The 18,097-nt window shown below is 36.9% G+C and overlaps 1 protein-coding gene across 1 annotated transcript in view; it reads left to right on the top strand.

The window, feature by feature from the left end:
* The window catches only part of LOC111556204, a 67,139-nt gene that overhangs the window by 8,416 nt on the left and 40,626 nt on the right, over positions 1-18,097 (top strand). The window contains exons 2-5 of the mRNA XM_045047010.1: positions 133-212; positions 1,527-1,653; positions 3,195-3,287; positions 12,719-14,073. Of these exons, the coding sequence (XP_044902945.1) occupies positions 204-212; positions 1,527-1,653; positions 3,195-3,287; positions 12,719-14,073 (1,584 nt within the window). The 5' untranslated portion in view covers positions 133-203. The remainder of the gene's footprint in view (positions 1-132; positions 213-1,526; positions 1,654-3,194; positions 3,288-12,718; positions 14,074-18,097) is intronic.

Here is an 18,097-nt window from a genome sequence, read left to right as displayed (position 1 = left end):
CATTAAAGGGTGAGAGAGAGAGAGAGAGAGAGAGAGAGAGAAGTTCAAGGGAGGGGAAAAGGACATTAACTCCAGCCATTTAGTGAGTTCTGAGGACTATCTCATCTCATGGCTTTCTTTTCTTCCCCCTAGCTCTGGCCTCTGTGAACCCTCCAGGCAAGTAAACTCCAAGGAAGACTGACCAGTTCTTGAGTTTCTAAACCATGGCCCATGTAAGTTACTGTTTCTTTCTCCTGAAAATACAGTCATGTTAATGTCCTATGAACATTTCTTTATCCTGAAACTTCCTACCTATCAGAGTCCCATCTAGGAATCTTCTCCCAGTCCTCCAAATCCAGTGAGGGATGAGGCTATTTAGCACAACACCTGTCCTATGAGTCCTCTTTTCGCCAGTCATTATTCGTGTATTCATTGAAAAAAAAAAATCATTTAGCATCTCCTATGTGTGCTCAATCTTTTGCTAAGAGCTGCAGTGGGGCAGAAATGAAATCGCTTGAGGGGGATGTTTGACCATCTTTGTGAGTTGATGAAAGAGGATGAGCCCATTTGACTACTCATGGGGAAACTGAATGTTTCTGGATTTGAGTTTTCCAAGTATGTAAGATAAGATTTGCTGTTGGTTGGCCTCAACCTCAACATATGGTGAGCTCACTTGCTTTGTGAGGCTTTTAGGATGGGGTACAGATATAATTGGGTCTTGCATGCAAAGAGATCAAGGACCTTCCCTAGGAATCCCTAAGAGTTGTATACTAGGATCAGGGTTCCATTTGTAGTTGAACAGGATATGCTGGTCTAGAATGACATCTCTGTGATTCTGGATCACCAGTATCCAGAATCTACATCCATATCCTCTAAGTCAGGAACAAGGAATGTATACAGTGAGTGATGGAAAATGATAAGTAGGAAAATCATGCAGATACATAGTTTATAGGCCTTAACAACTGAGGAGAACCTTAAATATTTTGTATAGACCAAAATGGAAGAATGATTAAGTCTCATATAGCCCTCACATAGACTATTATACAATTTTTTAGACTTCATTAAAGAATCTGTCATAAATGGAAAAATGCTTATGATATGATCTGATTCAATGATGAACTTGGAATAAATTATTCATATCCTTTTCTAACATAGAAATATTATAAGGAAACTTTTTAAAAATCTGTTCTTTAAAGGGAAAGGGTGGAAGAACTACATTTCTTGAGACTTTATGAGGGAGACATGTAACAGGCACAGGCTTATATACAATATTTCATTTAATTGGAAAACTGATTTTTTTCTTTCCCAGACATGTTTGGATGATCAAGATACGCCAGAGTATTCAAGAGGCTGCACCTATAGCAACAGGATTCTTCAAGAGCACATAGGCATGCTGCTTCAGGCACACTCATTTCCTAACTCACTATATTAAAGGCTTCCAGCCCAAGCCTTTTTGTTTGCCATATGGTCCATTTCCTGCAGTATCTCTTCCATCTTAAAACAAATTTTCTTTAATTTCAATTGTATTATATGGTTTGTCATTGCAGAGATCACTGATGTTCAGTGATGTGTCCATAGTCTTCTCTCAGGAGGAGTGGGAATACCTGGACCTGGAACAGAGGGACTTGTACAGAGATGTAATGTTGGAGAATTACAGCAACTTGGTCTCACTGGGTAAGGTCATCCGCCTGTAGACATGTTTTCTGTAATTTCTGCTTTTTTCTCTGGAAATTTCAGTAATATCTTTCAAGAAGCTATCTAAATTTCTGCTCCCTGTTCTCAGGTAAATGGTTTGAACTTTATTTGTTTGAAAGTGAACACCTCTGTTAGACATATTCATCTTCCTTATTCTTTTTTTTTTTTTTTTAATGTGCCATCTTCCTCATTCTTAAGTGGCCTTTAGGCCTTCCTTATTGATGAAAAAAGGGTGGATTTGAATACAGTCTTACTAGTGTCAAAGAAATCAGGTTTCCAGGGTACCTGGGTGGCTGAGTCATTCAAGTGTCTTACTCTTGATTTCTGCTCAGGTCATGATATCACGGTTCGTGAGTTCAAGCCCCATGCTGTTATTGCGGAGCCTGCTTGGGATTCTCTCTCTCCCTTTCTCTCTCTGCCCCCCACCCCCACCCCGCTTGTGTATTAAAAAAAAAAAATCAGGTTTCACTTTGTATGTGAACTCAGAATTGCTATAGGTGTTTTGTTATTTGTTGGTATACCTGTTAGGAAAATAGCTAGACCATGTATCTTGGTTTTAATCTACCAAAAGAACAGATAATATTTGTAGTGTTAAGTTGGATCAACAGGATTTATTTACAATTCAAGACAACTCATTCCTTTTGTTAATAAACATATTCACTTTTACCTACTTTCATGATGAAAAATTAAAAATCCAAGAACTTTGCATTTAACATTATATTAATATCATAAGAAATAACAATAAATGCTTCTGGAAACTTCTTGTTTTCCCCTCAGCAAAATAACAATGACAATAAATAATAATAGCTAATAAAATACATTCGACCCTTGAACAACATAGGAGTTAGGGATGCCAATCCCCTATGCAGTCAAAAATCTGCATGTAACTTTTGACTCCCCAAAGCTTAACTAATAGCCTACTATTGATCACAAGTTTTACTGATAACATAAAGTTGATTAACACATATTTTGTATGTTATATGTATTGTATACTGTATTCTTAAAGTAAGCTAGAGGAAAAAAATGTTAAGAAAAGCATAAAGAAGAGAAAATACATTTACAGTACTTATTTATCAAAAAAAATCCACATATATGTGGACTGTTGCAGTTCAAACCTGCATTGTTCAAGGGACAACTGTGTATATAGTGCTTAGTACATAGCCTAGGCAGTGTTTAGATATAGGTATATGTTAATATAACTGTCACAACAATTGTGTATGAAGGGTACAATTACTATTCTTAAAACTCGGATGTGGCAGAGACAGGATTTGAACTCGGGCAGTCTGTGCTCTCAACCACTTGCCTCAAGAAGGATTACTTGTATGAATATAAATTAATCTATTTATTATGTAACCTTAATATGAATGTTTTCTAGCTATCTTGCCCTTCTTTGTTCTAAAGGCTTTATCAATTACCATCTGACCTGTAGTTTATTAAGAAGGTAGCCAAGATTGAATCAAAGTAACTTTGAATTTATTTTTTATTTCCATATCACCTTACATTTCATTTCTTCTAATCAGGATGCTTCATTTCTAAGCCAGATGTGATTTCCTTGTTGGAGCAAGGAAAAGAGCCCTGGAAAGTTGTGAGGAAAGGAAGGAGACGATATGCAGGTGAGTGAGCCCCAATTAAGCAGGGGGAAGCCATCACCAGAGGAAACCACACAACTAGTTAGGGAAGAGGCACACTCTACTGCTGTTGTTTAGAAAGTCCTCTTTAAAGATCCAAGGCCTGGGGTGCCTGGCTGACTTAGTCGGTAGAGCATATGACTCTTGATCTTGCAGTTGTAAGTTTGAGCCCCACGTTGGGTGTAGAGATTACTTAAAAATAAAGTCTTTAAAAAAATTAAAAAATTAAGGTCTAGGGCCTGAAAGAAAAAGGTCTAAGACCTGAGGAGCAAGTTAAGGTCTTAGCAGGGGATACATATAGAACTATTTATTTATCCATTTACCACTCTTTTGTTGTTGTTGCTGTTGTTCTTCAAATTTTCCTCCTCTTTGAAGGGGGCATGGGTGGAGAGGTGCTCTCTTTGTTCCCTGTTGACAACCATTCTATCTATATTTTGATTCAGCTGCTTTCTTCTTTTGTATTTATAAATAGTAGATAGTTAGACTAACTGACTGATTGACTTATCTGCCTACCTCTGAGCTGGGCACTGTGCTAGACACTATCAATATAGTAGTAAATAAAGCCAATAGAGTCTCTGTCCCCCATGGAATTTACCTTGTAATAGAGACACATAGTAACTATAAATAAATAGGAAATACAATTTTAGGGGGCACCAGGGCGGCTCAGTTAAGTGTCCGACTCTTGATTTCAGCCTCAGGTCATGATCTCACGGTTCATGGGTTTGAGCCCCGTATCTGCCAACACAGAGCCTGCTTGGGATTCTTTCTGCCCCTCCCCCACTTGCATACACATGTCCAGTCTCTCTCAAAATAAATAAATAAACTTTAAAAAAATAATAAAGATAGATAACTTCAGGTAATAAGAGAGTACTATGAAGTAAAGTAAGCAAAGTAAGAGAATAGAAAATGGTGTAGGATGGAAAGCTACTTTAGGAATGGTCTGAGAAAACTTTTTTGGGGAAATAAAAGACTATAAAAAGAATATACTTGACATTCTAAGAATATATATATGTTTTATCAGCAATCACAGTTTTATATGAATTACTCGAAGATAGATCCTTAGATCGTAGAATTTCATTCTCTGCTTTTTTCCCTGTGTATATATATATATCTACCTTCATATCAGGAAGAAACATGAATGTGATAGACTATAGGAAGAATGATCCCTTGGTTTAGCTTCCACCTCTGTGCTATTTTAATCTCTCTTTGAATGTCTTTAAAAAAGATCCTCAACATTCTTTATATAGAGAGGTATATGTTGTCATTCTGTATTTTGCTGTCTGTACATTCAGGTCTGGCTGAGGAGACTCATTTTAGGCTAAAAGTTCTTGTTGTAACAGGGCCATTTCAGTGCCTACACTATCTATAATGTTATATCTTCTGACTCACTCTCCACCACAGGAAGGAAAAACATGCTTTTTGTCCCAATCCTAACTTATTTTCTTTTTCATATTTAGGTAATTAAATGACATTTACAGTTATTAATGCTGAAAAAAAAAACAATGAAATGCAGAGTTTCCAAATGAGTAAGATAATGTAAGTTTAATCAGGAAGTATTCAGCCAAAATGACAACTCTTGACTCAAAATTAGACATCTTAAACAAGATCATTTTTTTCTTTCATTTTCTTTTCTTGCTTTGTTTCTTTCTTCCTTCAAGTAACTTTTATTGAAGTATAACTTGCATACAGAAGAGCAGATAAATGAGAGAAGGCTTTTTTGAGGAGGTGATATTTGAGGAGAGATGTGAGGCTCAAGCCATGTGATTCTCTAGGGCAAGAGCATTCTGAGCCAACAGAAAAGGCCTAAGGAGGAAGATAGCTTTGCATGTTTGAGGAGTAAAAAGAAGGCCATTATGGCTAGAGGAGGAGGAAGGGAAAAGAAAGTAACAAAAGATGAGATCAGAGTTAGGCAAAGGTCAAGTAATATAATCATTAAGAGAAACTGGAAGCTATAGCCTGCTATATAATCTAAAATGTTCCCTCTGGAATGCAAACTGGTGCAGCCGCTCTGGAAAACAGTGTGGAGGTTCCTCAAAAAATTAAAAATAGACCTACCCTATGACCCAGCAGTAGCACTGCTAGGAATTTACCCAAGGGATACAGGAGTACTGATGCCTAGGGGCACTTGTACCCCAATGTTTATAGCAGCACTCTCAACAATAGCCAAATTATGGAAAGAGCCTAAATGTCCATCAACTAATGAATGGATAAAGAAATTGTGGTTTATATACACAATGCAGTACTACATGGCAATGAGAAAGAATGAAATATGGCCCTTTGTAGCAACATGGATAGAACTGGAGAGTGTTATGCTAAGTGAAATAAGCCATACAGAGAAAGACAGATACCATATGTTTTCACTCTTATGTGGATCCTGAGAAACTTAACAGGAATCCATGGGGGAGGGGAAGGAAAAAAAAAAAAGAGAGAGAGAGAGAGGTTAGAGTGGGAGAGAGCCAAAGCATAAGAGACTCTTAAAAACTGAGAACAAACTGAGGGCTGATGGGGGGTGGGAAGGAGGGGGGGAGGTGGGTGATGGGTATTGAAGAGGGCATCTTTTGGGATGAGCACTGGGTGTTGTATGGAAACCAATTTGACAATAAATTTAATATATTTAAATTAAAAATAAAATAAAATAAAATAATCCCTCTGGTTGAGTATGTAAGCAGGAAGGACCAGTATGGAGGCAATTTCAGCTGTTTGGACTAGAAGTAATGGTGGTTTGGATAAGAATGGCAACAGTAAGAAAAAACAAAAAAAGAATGGCAACAGTAGGAGGTAATAAGCTCTTAGACTTGTGATATGTTTGAAGGTAATGCCAAAAAGAACATGCTGATAGGATCATAAGTGGATTAAGTGGGAAAGATCTATCAAAGGAAGAGATAAGGGTGTTAGCTGGGTAAATAGAAGCACAATTTACTGAAGTGGGGAAGATAAGAAGAGCAGGTTGGAAGATGGACATTGAATTCTGTTTTGGATATTTTTAACTCTGAGATATGTTTCTCTTTGAGATGTTGATTAGGCAGCTGAATAACCTGGAGCTCAGGGAGAGATTATGGCCTATTGTACATCTGGGAGTCTGTGGTTCAAATTTAAATCCATGGGTCTGAACTGGATCATTTAAGGAAGACATGCTTGAAGGAAGAAAGCAGACAAGGGAAACTGGCCTGAGGACTGATTCATGGGGCACTTCACCATTTAGACCTTTGAAAGAGGGATAGCAAAGGAGATAGAGAAGGAACAGCCACTGACATAAAAACAAAATGTTTCAAAATGAGAGTAGACAGTGGAGATGGAGAATTCATCCCAGGTTCTGGCAAGTGATTTCAGTGAAGTCTGGGTGAAAACATGATTGAAATGACATAACGAGAGAAGGGTAGGTGAGGCAGTGATGAGAATCAGTATAAGAATTCTTGGGAGGAATTGTGTATGAAAGGAAGTTGGGAAATGACATTCATAGTTACACTGGGGATATGAGTTATAAGCAGTGTATTTTGTGATATATTAGAACATGTTTGTGTGTTCATGAGAATGATTCTGTAGGTGGGGGAAACTGATGCAATAGAGAAAGAAGATAATTGTGGAAGCTGTGTCCTTGAGGTGGGAGTGGAGGAAAGGGCATAAGATCCAGAGAATAAGGTATAAAAAAGAAAACAATGTAGTTATGAAGGCAGGTTGGTCAGAGGTGGTGGAGAGAAGATAGCATATTCTGTTGTTGCTATTTTCTCAGTGAAGTAAGAAGATAGTCATGAATAGAATGTGAAGATTATTCAATATTAGCATTCAGTGTGGACTTATTCAGAATGTGTTTAAAATTGATTCTCAGAAGTACAGTTTCTTGGATGTCAGGCTTTTATTAAACTTAAATGTAATTATTATATATAGAGAGAGAAAGTTCTTATAGTTTTCTGTATTCTCATTAGCAGTCTTTAATATATTGAATAGAAATCCTTTGGTTGAATAGAATTGGGACTGGTATTTGGTTTGTTAATTCATAAAAATGGGTTAGATATTTTATTTTTTTAATGTTTATTTATTTTTGAGAGAGAAAGAGAGAAAGTGCAGGGTAAGGAGGGACAGAGAGAGATAGGGACAGAGGATCTGAAGCAGGCTCTGTGCTGACAGCAGAGAGCACGATGTGGTGCTTAAACTCTTGAACCGTGAGATCTTGACCTAAGCTGGTCAGATAGATCCTCAACCAAATGATCTGCTCAGACACCCCTAGAGATTTTATATATATATATATCATAAAAGTATTTTAACTCTCAACATGAAAATGTATCTTTATTTATTAATTCAGTTGAGATATGTCTAAGCCTGCCTTTCTAATGTGTCTCATCATATTTAATTTTTCATCTAAACCACATACATAATGCATAGTTTATTATTTCTAGTTAAAAAGAATTTTTTTAAACAAATCTAATATATTGTAATTGAAATTAAATCAGTGGTCACTTCAAGAGTGTGGGGTGGGATCAACTAGGGAAGAGTACAAAAGAGCTTTCTGGAGGATAGACTTTTTTTTTAACTTTATTTATTTTGAGAGAGAAAGCATGAGTAGGGGAGGAGCAGAGAGACAGTAAGAGACTCTCAAGGCAGAGCCCGATGTAAGGCTCAAACTCACAAACCCTGAGATCATGACCTGAGCTGAAGTTGGACGCTTAACTGACTGAGCCTCCAGGTGTCCTAGTTTTAATTTTTTTTAAATAGAACAAGAGCCAGACTTGAAGTGTGAGTGCGGACTATTTCTTGATTGTCATGTTTTCCCCCATCTTTTACTCTAACTCCTCCAACGATTTTTGAAAGCTGTGATTTTTTAACAATATGTATTTACGATCAGTTTTTCCAAAGTGTTGGAAGAGACTATGAGAAGAGACTGATAGTTGTTCATGAGTTTATTATTTAATTAAATTAGATACCTTAAGGGAAAAAGTGAAATTGGCCTAAACTTGTTTGGAATAAACACTCCCTTGTAAAGCAGAAGTACTTTGTCACCTAGACCTAGGGATGTGACTGTATCCCCAGGACATGACTAGCCACTATTTTCTCTCTCATGCCCTAGCCCCCATGTCCATTGCCTGCTGTGGAGGCAGACAGGAGTAGTTGCTATCTGGCCTGAGAAAATCTGCAGGATTCAATATACATGGCCACTTTGAAGATAGTATTTATCCTGTTGTCACCCATTGTCATCCATACCTGCTCAGCTTCTCAGCATGAACATACACTTGGTAGGCCATTCTCACCTTGTACAGAGTAATCTCCATCTTGTGATTTTGCATGTCATTTCTTTAGAAAATCTAATGCCAAATGCTTCGTATTTCAGAGTTTTCCTTCATAAAGGTTATGTATATATTTTCAGTTTACTACCTGACTAGAATCTTCTTTTCTGCATTATATTTTATTGTTAAACATATATATTAAAGCTATTAGTTTTTGTATTTTGATTTTATATCCCACTACCCTACCTAAATTCTGTTACCATTTATATCATTTAAACCTTCTAAGTGTTCCAATTATGTAATCATATCATCTGGAAATACAATTTTACCTCCTCTTAAATTTTTCTACTTCTAGCTTTTTTCTGATATTTAAGTGTATTGGCTAATAACTCAAAAGCTGCCTTTAATATATATTTTATCATTTTAGGGAAGTAATCATTTCTATTTTATTGTGCTGTTCCTTTAAATCAGGAATGGTTCCTATTTTAGTTGCCTTTCAGAATCTCTGAAGTTGATCTTGTGGTTCCCCCCAAACCCTGCAGCCCTATTTATTTATTTATTTTTTAAGTTTATTTTGAGAGAGAGAGAGAAAGAGAGAGCATGCACGCAGGAAGGGGAGAGAGGGAGAGAGAATCCCAAGCCAACTCTGCGCTGTCAGCGCAGAGGCTGACCCCACAAGCCTGACCCCAGGGCCTGAGATCAGGACCTGAGCCAAAATCAAGAGTTGGATGCTTAACCTACTGAGCCATTCAGGCACCCCGGTGTGTTGATTTGTCTTAATAGATTTCTTCATATTGGACCACTCTAACATTCTTTGAATAAATAACACTACGTTTTCAATATGCTGTTTTATTAGATGTTTTAGAATTTTTATATCAGTTTTCAAAAAATTGGTATGTAGTTTTCTTTTTATGAGTGATCTTTAGTACAGTATTACTCTATGAAAATAGTTTGGAAGTCCTCCTTTTTCTTAGTTCTCAGTCTTAATAGAATTTAGATAGTCTACTCTTAATAGAATTTAGATGGTCTATTCTTTAAAGCTTCTTTCCTAGGAGAAGGAGATGGTAAGTCTCACCCCATTCTCTATTTGCTCTATGAAAATTAATGTTTAAATTTTTTTTTTAACATTTATTTATTTTTGAGACAGAGAGACAGCATGAATGGGGGAGGGTCATAGAGAGAGGGAGACACAGAATCTGAAACAGGCTCCAGGCTCTGAGCTGTCAGCACAGAGCCTGAGGCGGGGCTCGAACTCACGGACCGTGAGATCATGACCTGAGCCGAAGTCGGATGCTTAACTGACTGAGCCCCCAGGCCCCCTGGAAATTCATGTTTAAACATTGTATCTCTTCTGTGGTCAGTTTTGGTAAATTATATTTTCCTAGAAAATTATTCATTTTAGGTATGTTTTAAAATTTATTAGCAAAATAATCTTTTTTCAGCTGGCCTCTGTATTCGTGGTTATTTTCACTTTGCCATTTCTTATTTCTATGTGCTTTATTGCTGTTTTTTTTTTTAATTTGTTTAATGTTTATTTTTGAGAGAGAGAGAGCAAGCATGAGCAGGGGAGGAGCAGAGAGAGAGACACACACAGACTCTGAAGCAGGCTCCAGACTTTGAGCTGTCAGCACAGAGCCCAACTTGGGGCTCTAATCCACGAGCCTTGAGATCTTGACCTGAGCTGAAGTCTGACACTTAACTGACTTGAGCCACACAGGCATCCCCTTGCTGTTTTCTTTATATTAACTAACGCTTTAGCTGTTTTGCTGATTTTTTTTAAGTTTATTTATTTATTTTGAGAGAGAGAGAAACAGAGCATGCAAGTGGAGAAGGGACAGAGAGAGAGAGAATCCCAAGCAGGCTCCATACTGTCAGCACAGAGTCTGACACAGAGCTCAAACCCATAAACCATGAGATCATGACCTAAGCCTAAATCAAGAATCAGTCACTTAACTAACTGAGCCAAGCTGACACCCCTGATTTGTTTTTTTAAAGAATGCTTTTGCTTTATGTATTAGTTCTTTTTTTCTGTTTTCTAGTTATGCATTTATACTGATTAATTTTGCTTTTGCTTTATGTATTAGTTCTTTTTTTCTGTTTTCTAGTTATGCATTTATACTGATTAATTTATTCCTTCTGCTTTGCTTCAGTTTACTTTATTCTTCTTCCAATTTCTTTGATTTTTAATTAATTTTTTCTCTCATGTTTATTGTTGTAAATATTTAAAGTTTTCAAATTTTTTTCTAAGCGCTGTGCTTATATTTTATAGATACTAATTTAATGTTGATTTTTAAATTATTACCATTTTCTAAAATACAAAAATACTGTTTTGGAGCTTATTTCCCTATTGATCTAAAAGTTATTTAATATAGACTTCTAAAATTTCAAGTGGGTTTATTTTTGGCTTTTTAAAATTTTATTATTTCTAGCTTCAATAGAAAATGTTGATATGATTTCAGCTTTTTTACACAGACCATATTATAATAACTGAAACATCCTCCTTTTTCTCTCTCATACATAACTCATTCAGCACTTAAATATTTCTCTGGCTATTTTTCCCACTGGTTTACCATCTGCTCTCTATATCCAACATGAACTTTGTTAGCAAATTTTTCATACTCAAGTGACTACAAGACCCATTGTCCCTTTTAGTGAGTTTCTTACATATCACATCTTTTTCTTTGCTAAGTATTTCATAAGAACTTCAGTAAGGTATAAGCATGTTTTCCTGTGTGGAAAATCACTGGTACACATTTCTAGGAAATAAAGGAATAGCTTTGCCTCTGAAGGAACGGAAAGGAGACTTGAGTAAGGGGATGAAGGAACAAAACTAGTTGAGCATTTATAAAATGGATGAATAACAGAATAAGCTTAAAGAGAAATCAAGTGAATAGAACTCTTCAGCACTTTTATTGTGTTGTGGAGACAGAAAATAACTCACAGCTACATGAAGTAAGGAATGGACATAGATAAGGGGTTTAAGCAATAAAAGGATATATAGGAATATATAACCATCATTTTCCATTTATATGTTTAACTAGACTAGCTTGGATTAATAAAGGGAATATTTAATCATTGTTATAATATGTGAGAGATTAGAGACAGAAATATGTTCCAAATGAGTATATAACCATGGGAATTGAAAGAGTAAAACTCATTATGTGCTATGCACGTATTATTTAACAGAGAGTAGAAATTGTTTCTGCCGTTGAAGAAGTTTAGGGGTAAGAAAAGCAGAGAAACAATTGTAAAAATTTATAAATATATAATTTCAACCCAGATATATGTTGATATGTAATACACATATATTATATGTCAGTGCATAGCCCGATGCGGGGCTCGAACTCATGAACTGGGAGATCATGACCCGAGCCAAAATCAAGAGTCAGATGCTTAACTGACTGAGCGACCTGGGTGCCCCAACGACATAGGTTTAGAGTCAGCCTTAAAGGAATAACTTTTAAACTAAGACCTCAGGATGAGAAGTAACCAGCTATTCAAAGAGCCCAAGCAGATTTGTGGAAAATAGAGCAGACTGAGATGATGTGTTATAGGTAAGTGGAGGTCTTTTAACCACAGCAAGTTTGATTTTATTCTAAGAATAAAGAGAAGTTGTTGAAAAAAGTTAAGGATGAATTCTTAACCTTTCATTTCCATCAGAACTGTGTGGAGAATATTAAATATTGGACTGACCAGGACTGTAGAATCTGATCCAGGTGGTTTAGGTAGTGTCTAAACCTCAATATTTATAACAAGTTCCTGTGACTTCTACTCCACATCTCAGCTTGATACCCACTGACTTAGTAATCACCAGCCTCACTTTGTTTCTTCTTTTTTAGTTTATTTATTTGTTTATTTTGAGAGAGAGAGAGAGAGAGAGAGAGAATGAATCCCAAGCAGGCTCCACTGTCAGCACAGAGCCCCATGCAGGGCTCAATCTCACAAACCATGAGATCACGACCTGAGCCAAAACCAAGAGTCGAACGCTTAATCGACAGAGCCACCCATGCACCCCACCAGTCTTACTTTCTTAACATGAACTTTCATTTTCCCTGGTGTTACTGTATGCTTTTTTTTCAACTTGCATATTTTCAGAATTTCATTGAGTATTACTTTAGCTGTCTATTATTTCTACTGTAGAAATTTTACTTCTTTTAAAAAAGGAAACTATATGTTTGCTCTCTTATTTTCTTTCAGATTTAGAGACCAGGTATGAGACCAAGAAGTTATCCTCAGAAAATGACATTTATGAAATAAACTTACCTCAGTGGAAGATAATGGAAAGAATTAAAAATCATGGCCTTAAGGGTCTAATTTTAAAAAGTGACTGGGAGTCTAAAAGAAAATTTGAAGGACAGGAGGAATATTTCAGTCAAGTGAAAATTACATCTCAAAAAGTGTCCTCTTATCAAAAACGTACATCTCTAACTCCACATCAGAGAATTCATTTTGTGGAGAAACCCTATGAATGCAAAGAATGTGGAAAGGCCTTTAGAGTACGCCAACAGCTTACTTTTCATCACAGAATTCATACTGGTGAAAAACCCTATGAATGTAAGGAGTGTGGAATGGCCTTTAGACAGACTGCACACCTTACTCGACATCAGAGACTTCATTCTGGTGAAAAACTCTATGAATGTAAAGAATGTGGAGAATCTTTTATATGTGGCCCAGACCTTAGAGTACATCAGAAAATTCATATTGGCGAAAAGCCCTATGAATGTAAAGAATGCGGGAAAGCCTTCAGAGTGCGAGGACAACTTACTCTCCATCAGAGGATTCATACTGGTGAGAAACCCTATGTATGTACAGAATGTGGAAAGGCCTTTAGACAGTATGCACATCTCACTCGACATCAGAAGCTTAATATTGCTGACAAACTCTATGAATGTAAAGAATGTGGGAAGGCCTTTTTGTGTGGCTCTGGCCTTAGAGTACATCACAAACTTCATACTGGTGAGAAACCCTATGAATGTAAGGAATGTGGGAAAGCTTTCAGAGTGAGACAGCAACTAACACTGCACCAGAGAATTCATACTGGTGAGAAACCCTATGAATGTAAGGAATGTGGAAAGACCTTCAGTCGTGGTTATCATCTTATTCTTCATCACAGAATTCATACTGGTGAGAAACCTTATGAATGTAAGGAATGTTGGAAGGCCTTTAGTCGTTACTCACAACTTATTTCACACCAAAGTATCCATATTGGTGTTAAACCTTATGACTGCAAGGAATGTGGGAAGGCTTTTAGATTGCTCTCACAACTTACACAACATCAGAGTATTCATATTGGTGAGAAACCCTATAAATGTAAGGAATGTGGGAAGGCCTTTAGATTGCGCCAAAAACTTACTTTACATCAGAGCATTCATACTGGTGAAAAACCCTTTGAGTGTAAGGAATGTAGGAAGGCCTTTAGACTTAATTCATCCCTTATTCAGCATCTGAGAATTCATTCTGGTGAGAAACCTTATGAATGTAAGGAATGTAAGAAGGCCTTTAGACAACATTCACACCTTACCCATCATCTAAAAATTCATAATGTAAAAATATAAGATAGTTTTTCAATCCTGTATTGTAGAATACTCTATGAATATAGTAATTAATCCTTTTTGCTTCCTTCATACAGGCAATTGACTTAAGAGGTTTTATATCATTACAAGAATATGTTAATTTAATGTATTCCACCATCACTTAAACCTGATAAACTTTACACTTACTCTAAAAACTAATCCTAATCAGTGTGACAAATGTGGGAGACACTTATCTCTGTCCCATCACTTTCCTACTTGTATTATATTGACAAGATGCTTAACTGCTCTGTGCTATAATTTTTTCATTTGTAAAATGGTAATACAATACTGTGGCAGAATAAAAATTGTTGCAAATTGTTTGACATTCCCCCTTTCCCCCCATCAAAATCTGGAATCCACATCCGTTCTCCTTGAGGATGGGCAGACCAAGACTACTTTGACTAGTAATAGTACTGCTGTGCCAGTTTCCAGGCTTTACTGGTAGATTTTACTTCATCTCTTGGAGTGCTCCTTTAAGCTTAGGCTCTGAATTCTGTTAAAAAGTCTGTCTGCTCTGCTGAAGAGACCACATGGAGAAGCCCTAAGACCACAAAGAAAGGAAGAGGCACCCTTCTGAGCCCAGTCTTCCACACATGCCTACCAAGACACCAGACATTTAAGTGAAATAGTGTTGGATCCTCCAGACCACCCAGCAGCTGAGTACCCACTGAGTGACTTCAGTTGATACCATATAAAACAGATGAATCTATCAACTGAGTCCCTGCCCAAATTCCTGACCCACAAGATCATGAGATATAATAAAATGATTGTTGTTTTAAGCCACTAAATTTTGTTTTATTATTATCATTAGTATTACTCCTTTGAAAATTCATATGAAAGACTATGGGCACAAAGAATATAGAAATGCCTTCCACCAACACTCACCCTTATTTAACTTCAGATAACTTACTCTTTTTAAAATAGTGAAAGTGAGAAATTGTTTTTCAATTTGTTCATAAAAAAGCAGATATTCTACAGTCTACATTCTCTGGCCCAAGTCTAAATTTAACTTAAAATTAACAAAGAATAATGTAAAAAGAAACTTTGGAAATTAAAAATTACTTGTATTATAACTTCTGTATTGATTTTTAAAAATACATTGTAGCCTTTTTTTGTGCTCTGGTTGTCCTGTCTTTCATTAGTGAGAATCCCCTCAAATTGGTTCCTATGTCCTTTTGTCATGACAAAAGCTTTTAATAGCTTCCTTTTTTCCTGACCAAATGCACTGGTCAGTTATGAAGCATATTAGGGTACTTATTGATAAATAAAGGGGAAAAGTGGAGCATTTATTTTGTCTTTCCTTTATGACCTATATAAGACAACCAAAAGTTGGTGAAGCACAGTTCTTTATTATTATTAGAGAACTCTAGTTAATAAAGATCAAAGGAATGACAGAATTTGAAAAATCACTCTTTAATTTCTGAAATACTGGATCTTGGTGGTGATATCAATGGAAGCAAAGATCATTAGTGAAAAAGATTGATAAGAAGTTTTTAATGGATCAGAATGACAGAACCTACATTTACATTACATTACATCAACATCTCAATTAGATCAGCCCCACTATGTGCCTCTTGCTTGTGCAGTGGCTATATGTAGTATCATTTAAGTGTTCTTACCCCAAATGTTAACTCAGAAGTAAAAGTGGGTCTCTAAATCTAATTACCAGGTTACAGGAAACTTGGGGAATAAAGGAACAAATTAATGACACAAAGAAGCAAACAACCAAACCCAGAATGTACAAAATTCCACAGAATAAATGGTCTTGGTTCTTAACCAATATAGGTGAAGACAAAAGAATGCTGCAAATTAAAAGAGACTTAAGAGACATATCAATTAAATACAGTGTGTGGAATGTATTGGAATCCTTGTTTTAAAATGTACCCAGGATTTGTTTTAATCAATTATGGTACAACATGCAGATACAGAAATGATTGTCATGAAGGAAGAAGTTTAGACTCAAAGATCTCTAAAAACAGGAGGCAACAGCATGCCCACAGGGCCACATGGGGAAATACCCAGTTATGTTGGAAGGCAGAAGTGGGGAAAGGGCAGAGCATGGCACAGAGCCTTTGCTGAGGTTTTCTCCAAAGAATGGGTGACACTGGGTAAGTACACTGAGGAAGTTTGGGAATGGAATGGATAGTGGTTTTTTTTTTTAATATTTCTTTTTTTTTTCAAGTTTATTTATTTTGAGAGGGTGTGTGTGTGCAGGAGGGAGAGAGGGAGAATCCTAAGCTGGCTCCACAATATTAGTGTGAGGAGCCTGATGGCAGGGCTCGAACTCATGAACCTGTGAGATCATGACCTGAGCCAAAATCAAGAGTCAGATGCTTCACAGACTGAACCATCCAGGTGCCCCTGGATAGTCTTTTTTTTTTTTTAATTTAAAAAAAAATTTTTTTTTTTCAACGTTTATTTTTGGGACAGAGAGAGACAGAGCATGAACGGGGGAGGGGCAGAGAGAGAGGGAGTCACAGAATCCGAAACAGGCTCCAGGCTCCGAGCCATCAGCCCAGAGCCCGATGCGGGGCTCGAACTCACGGACCGCGAGATCGTGACCTGGCTGAAGTCGGACGCTTAACCGACTGTGCCAGCCAGGCGCCCCATCCCCTGGATAGTCTTAATAATTTCGGAGGTTCTGAGGTATATGAGTGGTCCCTAGTTGTCTGGTACCTGGCCCTGGGGTGATTTGTGCAGGAGGAATATTGGCTTGGTGTGTGAGAGTTTGATGAAACAGTTGGGGCTTTGGCTTGGTGGGTTTGATCAAAAGAGTTGTTTGCTATCTCTAGGAATTTGCTACCCCTGGGAAGGGCAGTCTCTCCAGGACCAAGTCTCCAAATGCCAGAGCATAATTACAGAAAATAAAATACATTAAATACAATCCTGATTTGGACAAATGAAAACATTGTTTACATTGTTTTGAAAATGTAAATCTAAGTGGATATTAAGTTATATTAAGCAATTATTCATTTTTTAGGCATAATGATGGCATCATCACCAATTATTATGTGTAAGTCCTTATACATTAGAAATTCATACTGAAGTATTCAAGGGTGAAATCACATAATGTCTATGCCTTGCTTTAAAATACTTCAGGAAAAGGGTGCCTTGATGGCTTAGTCAGATGTCTCTTGAGTTTGACTTGAGCCTGCTTAGGATTCTGTCCCTCCACCCCTGCTCACTCACTCTCATAAATAAATAACTAAATAAGTAAATGGAGGGAGGGAGGGTGGCAGGAACAGATGAAATAAGATGGGCAACTGCTAAATGTTGAAGCTGGATAATGGGTACATTGAGTCATTGTGCTATTCTTACTACCTTTGCATATATTTGAAAATATCCATAATAAAGCTTTCCCTAAGTAGAAAATCAAATCTGAAATTTTATACCACTTAGTGATAAATGATAATGATGCCTACAAATAAAAGTTTGTGGGAAATCACCAAAAGTCTACTTGTTAAGAAATAACCTTAATGCATTTAGAAAACTTGGACTGAGGGAACCCTTTTGCACTGTTGGTGGGAATGCAAACTGGTGCAGCCACTCTGGAAAACAGTGTGGAGGTTCCTCAAAAAATTAAAAATAGACCTACCCTATGACCCAGCAGTAGCACTGCTAGGAATTTACCCAAGGGATACAGGAGTACTGATGCCTAGGGGCACTTGTACCCCAATGTTTATAGCAGCACTCTCAACAATAGCCAAATTGTGGAAAGAGCCTAAATGTCCATCAACTGATGAATGGATAAAGAAATTGTGGTTTATATACACAATGCAGTACTACATGGCAATGAGAAAGAATGAAATATGGCCCTTTGTAGCAACGTGGATGGGACTGGAGAGTGTGATGCTAAGTGAAATAAGCCATACAGAGAAAGACAGATACCATATGTTTTCACTCTTATGTGGATCCTGAGAAACTTAACAGAATCCCATGGGGGAGGGGAAGGAAAAAAAAAAAAAAGAGGTTAGAGTGGGAGAGAGCCAAAGCATAAGAGACT

Source organism: Felis catus, chromosome E2, assembly GCF_018350175.1.
Source record: "Felis catus isolate Fca126 chromosome E2, F.catus_Fca126_mat1.0, whole genome shotgun sequence".
NCBI classification, from domain to species: domain Eukaryota; kingdom Metazoa; phylum Chordata; class Mammalia; order Carnivora; family Felidae; genus Felis; species Felis catus.
The sequence above is the reverse complement of the archived record's forward strand: the minus strand, read 5'-3'. Positions and strand labels throughout refer to the sequence as shown.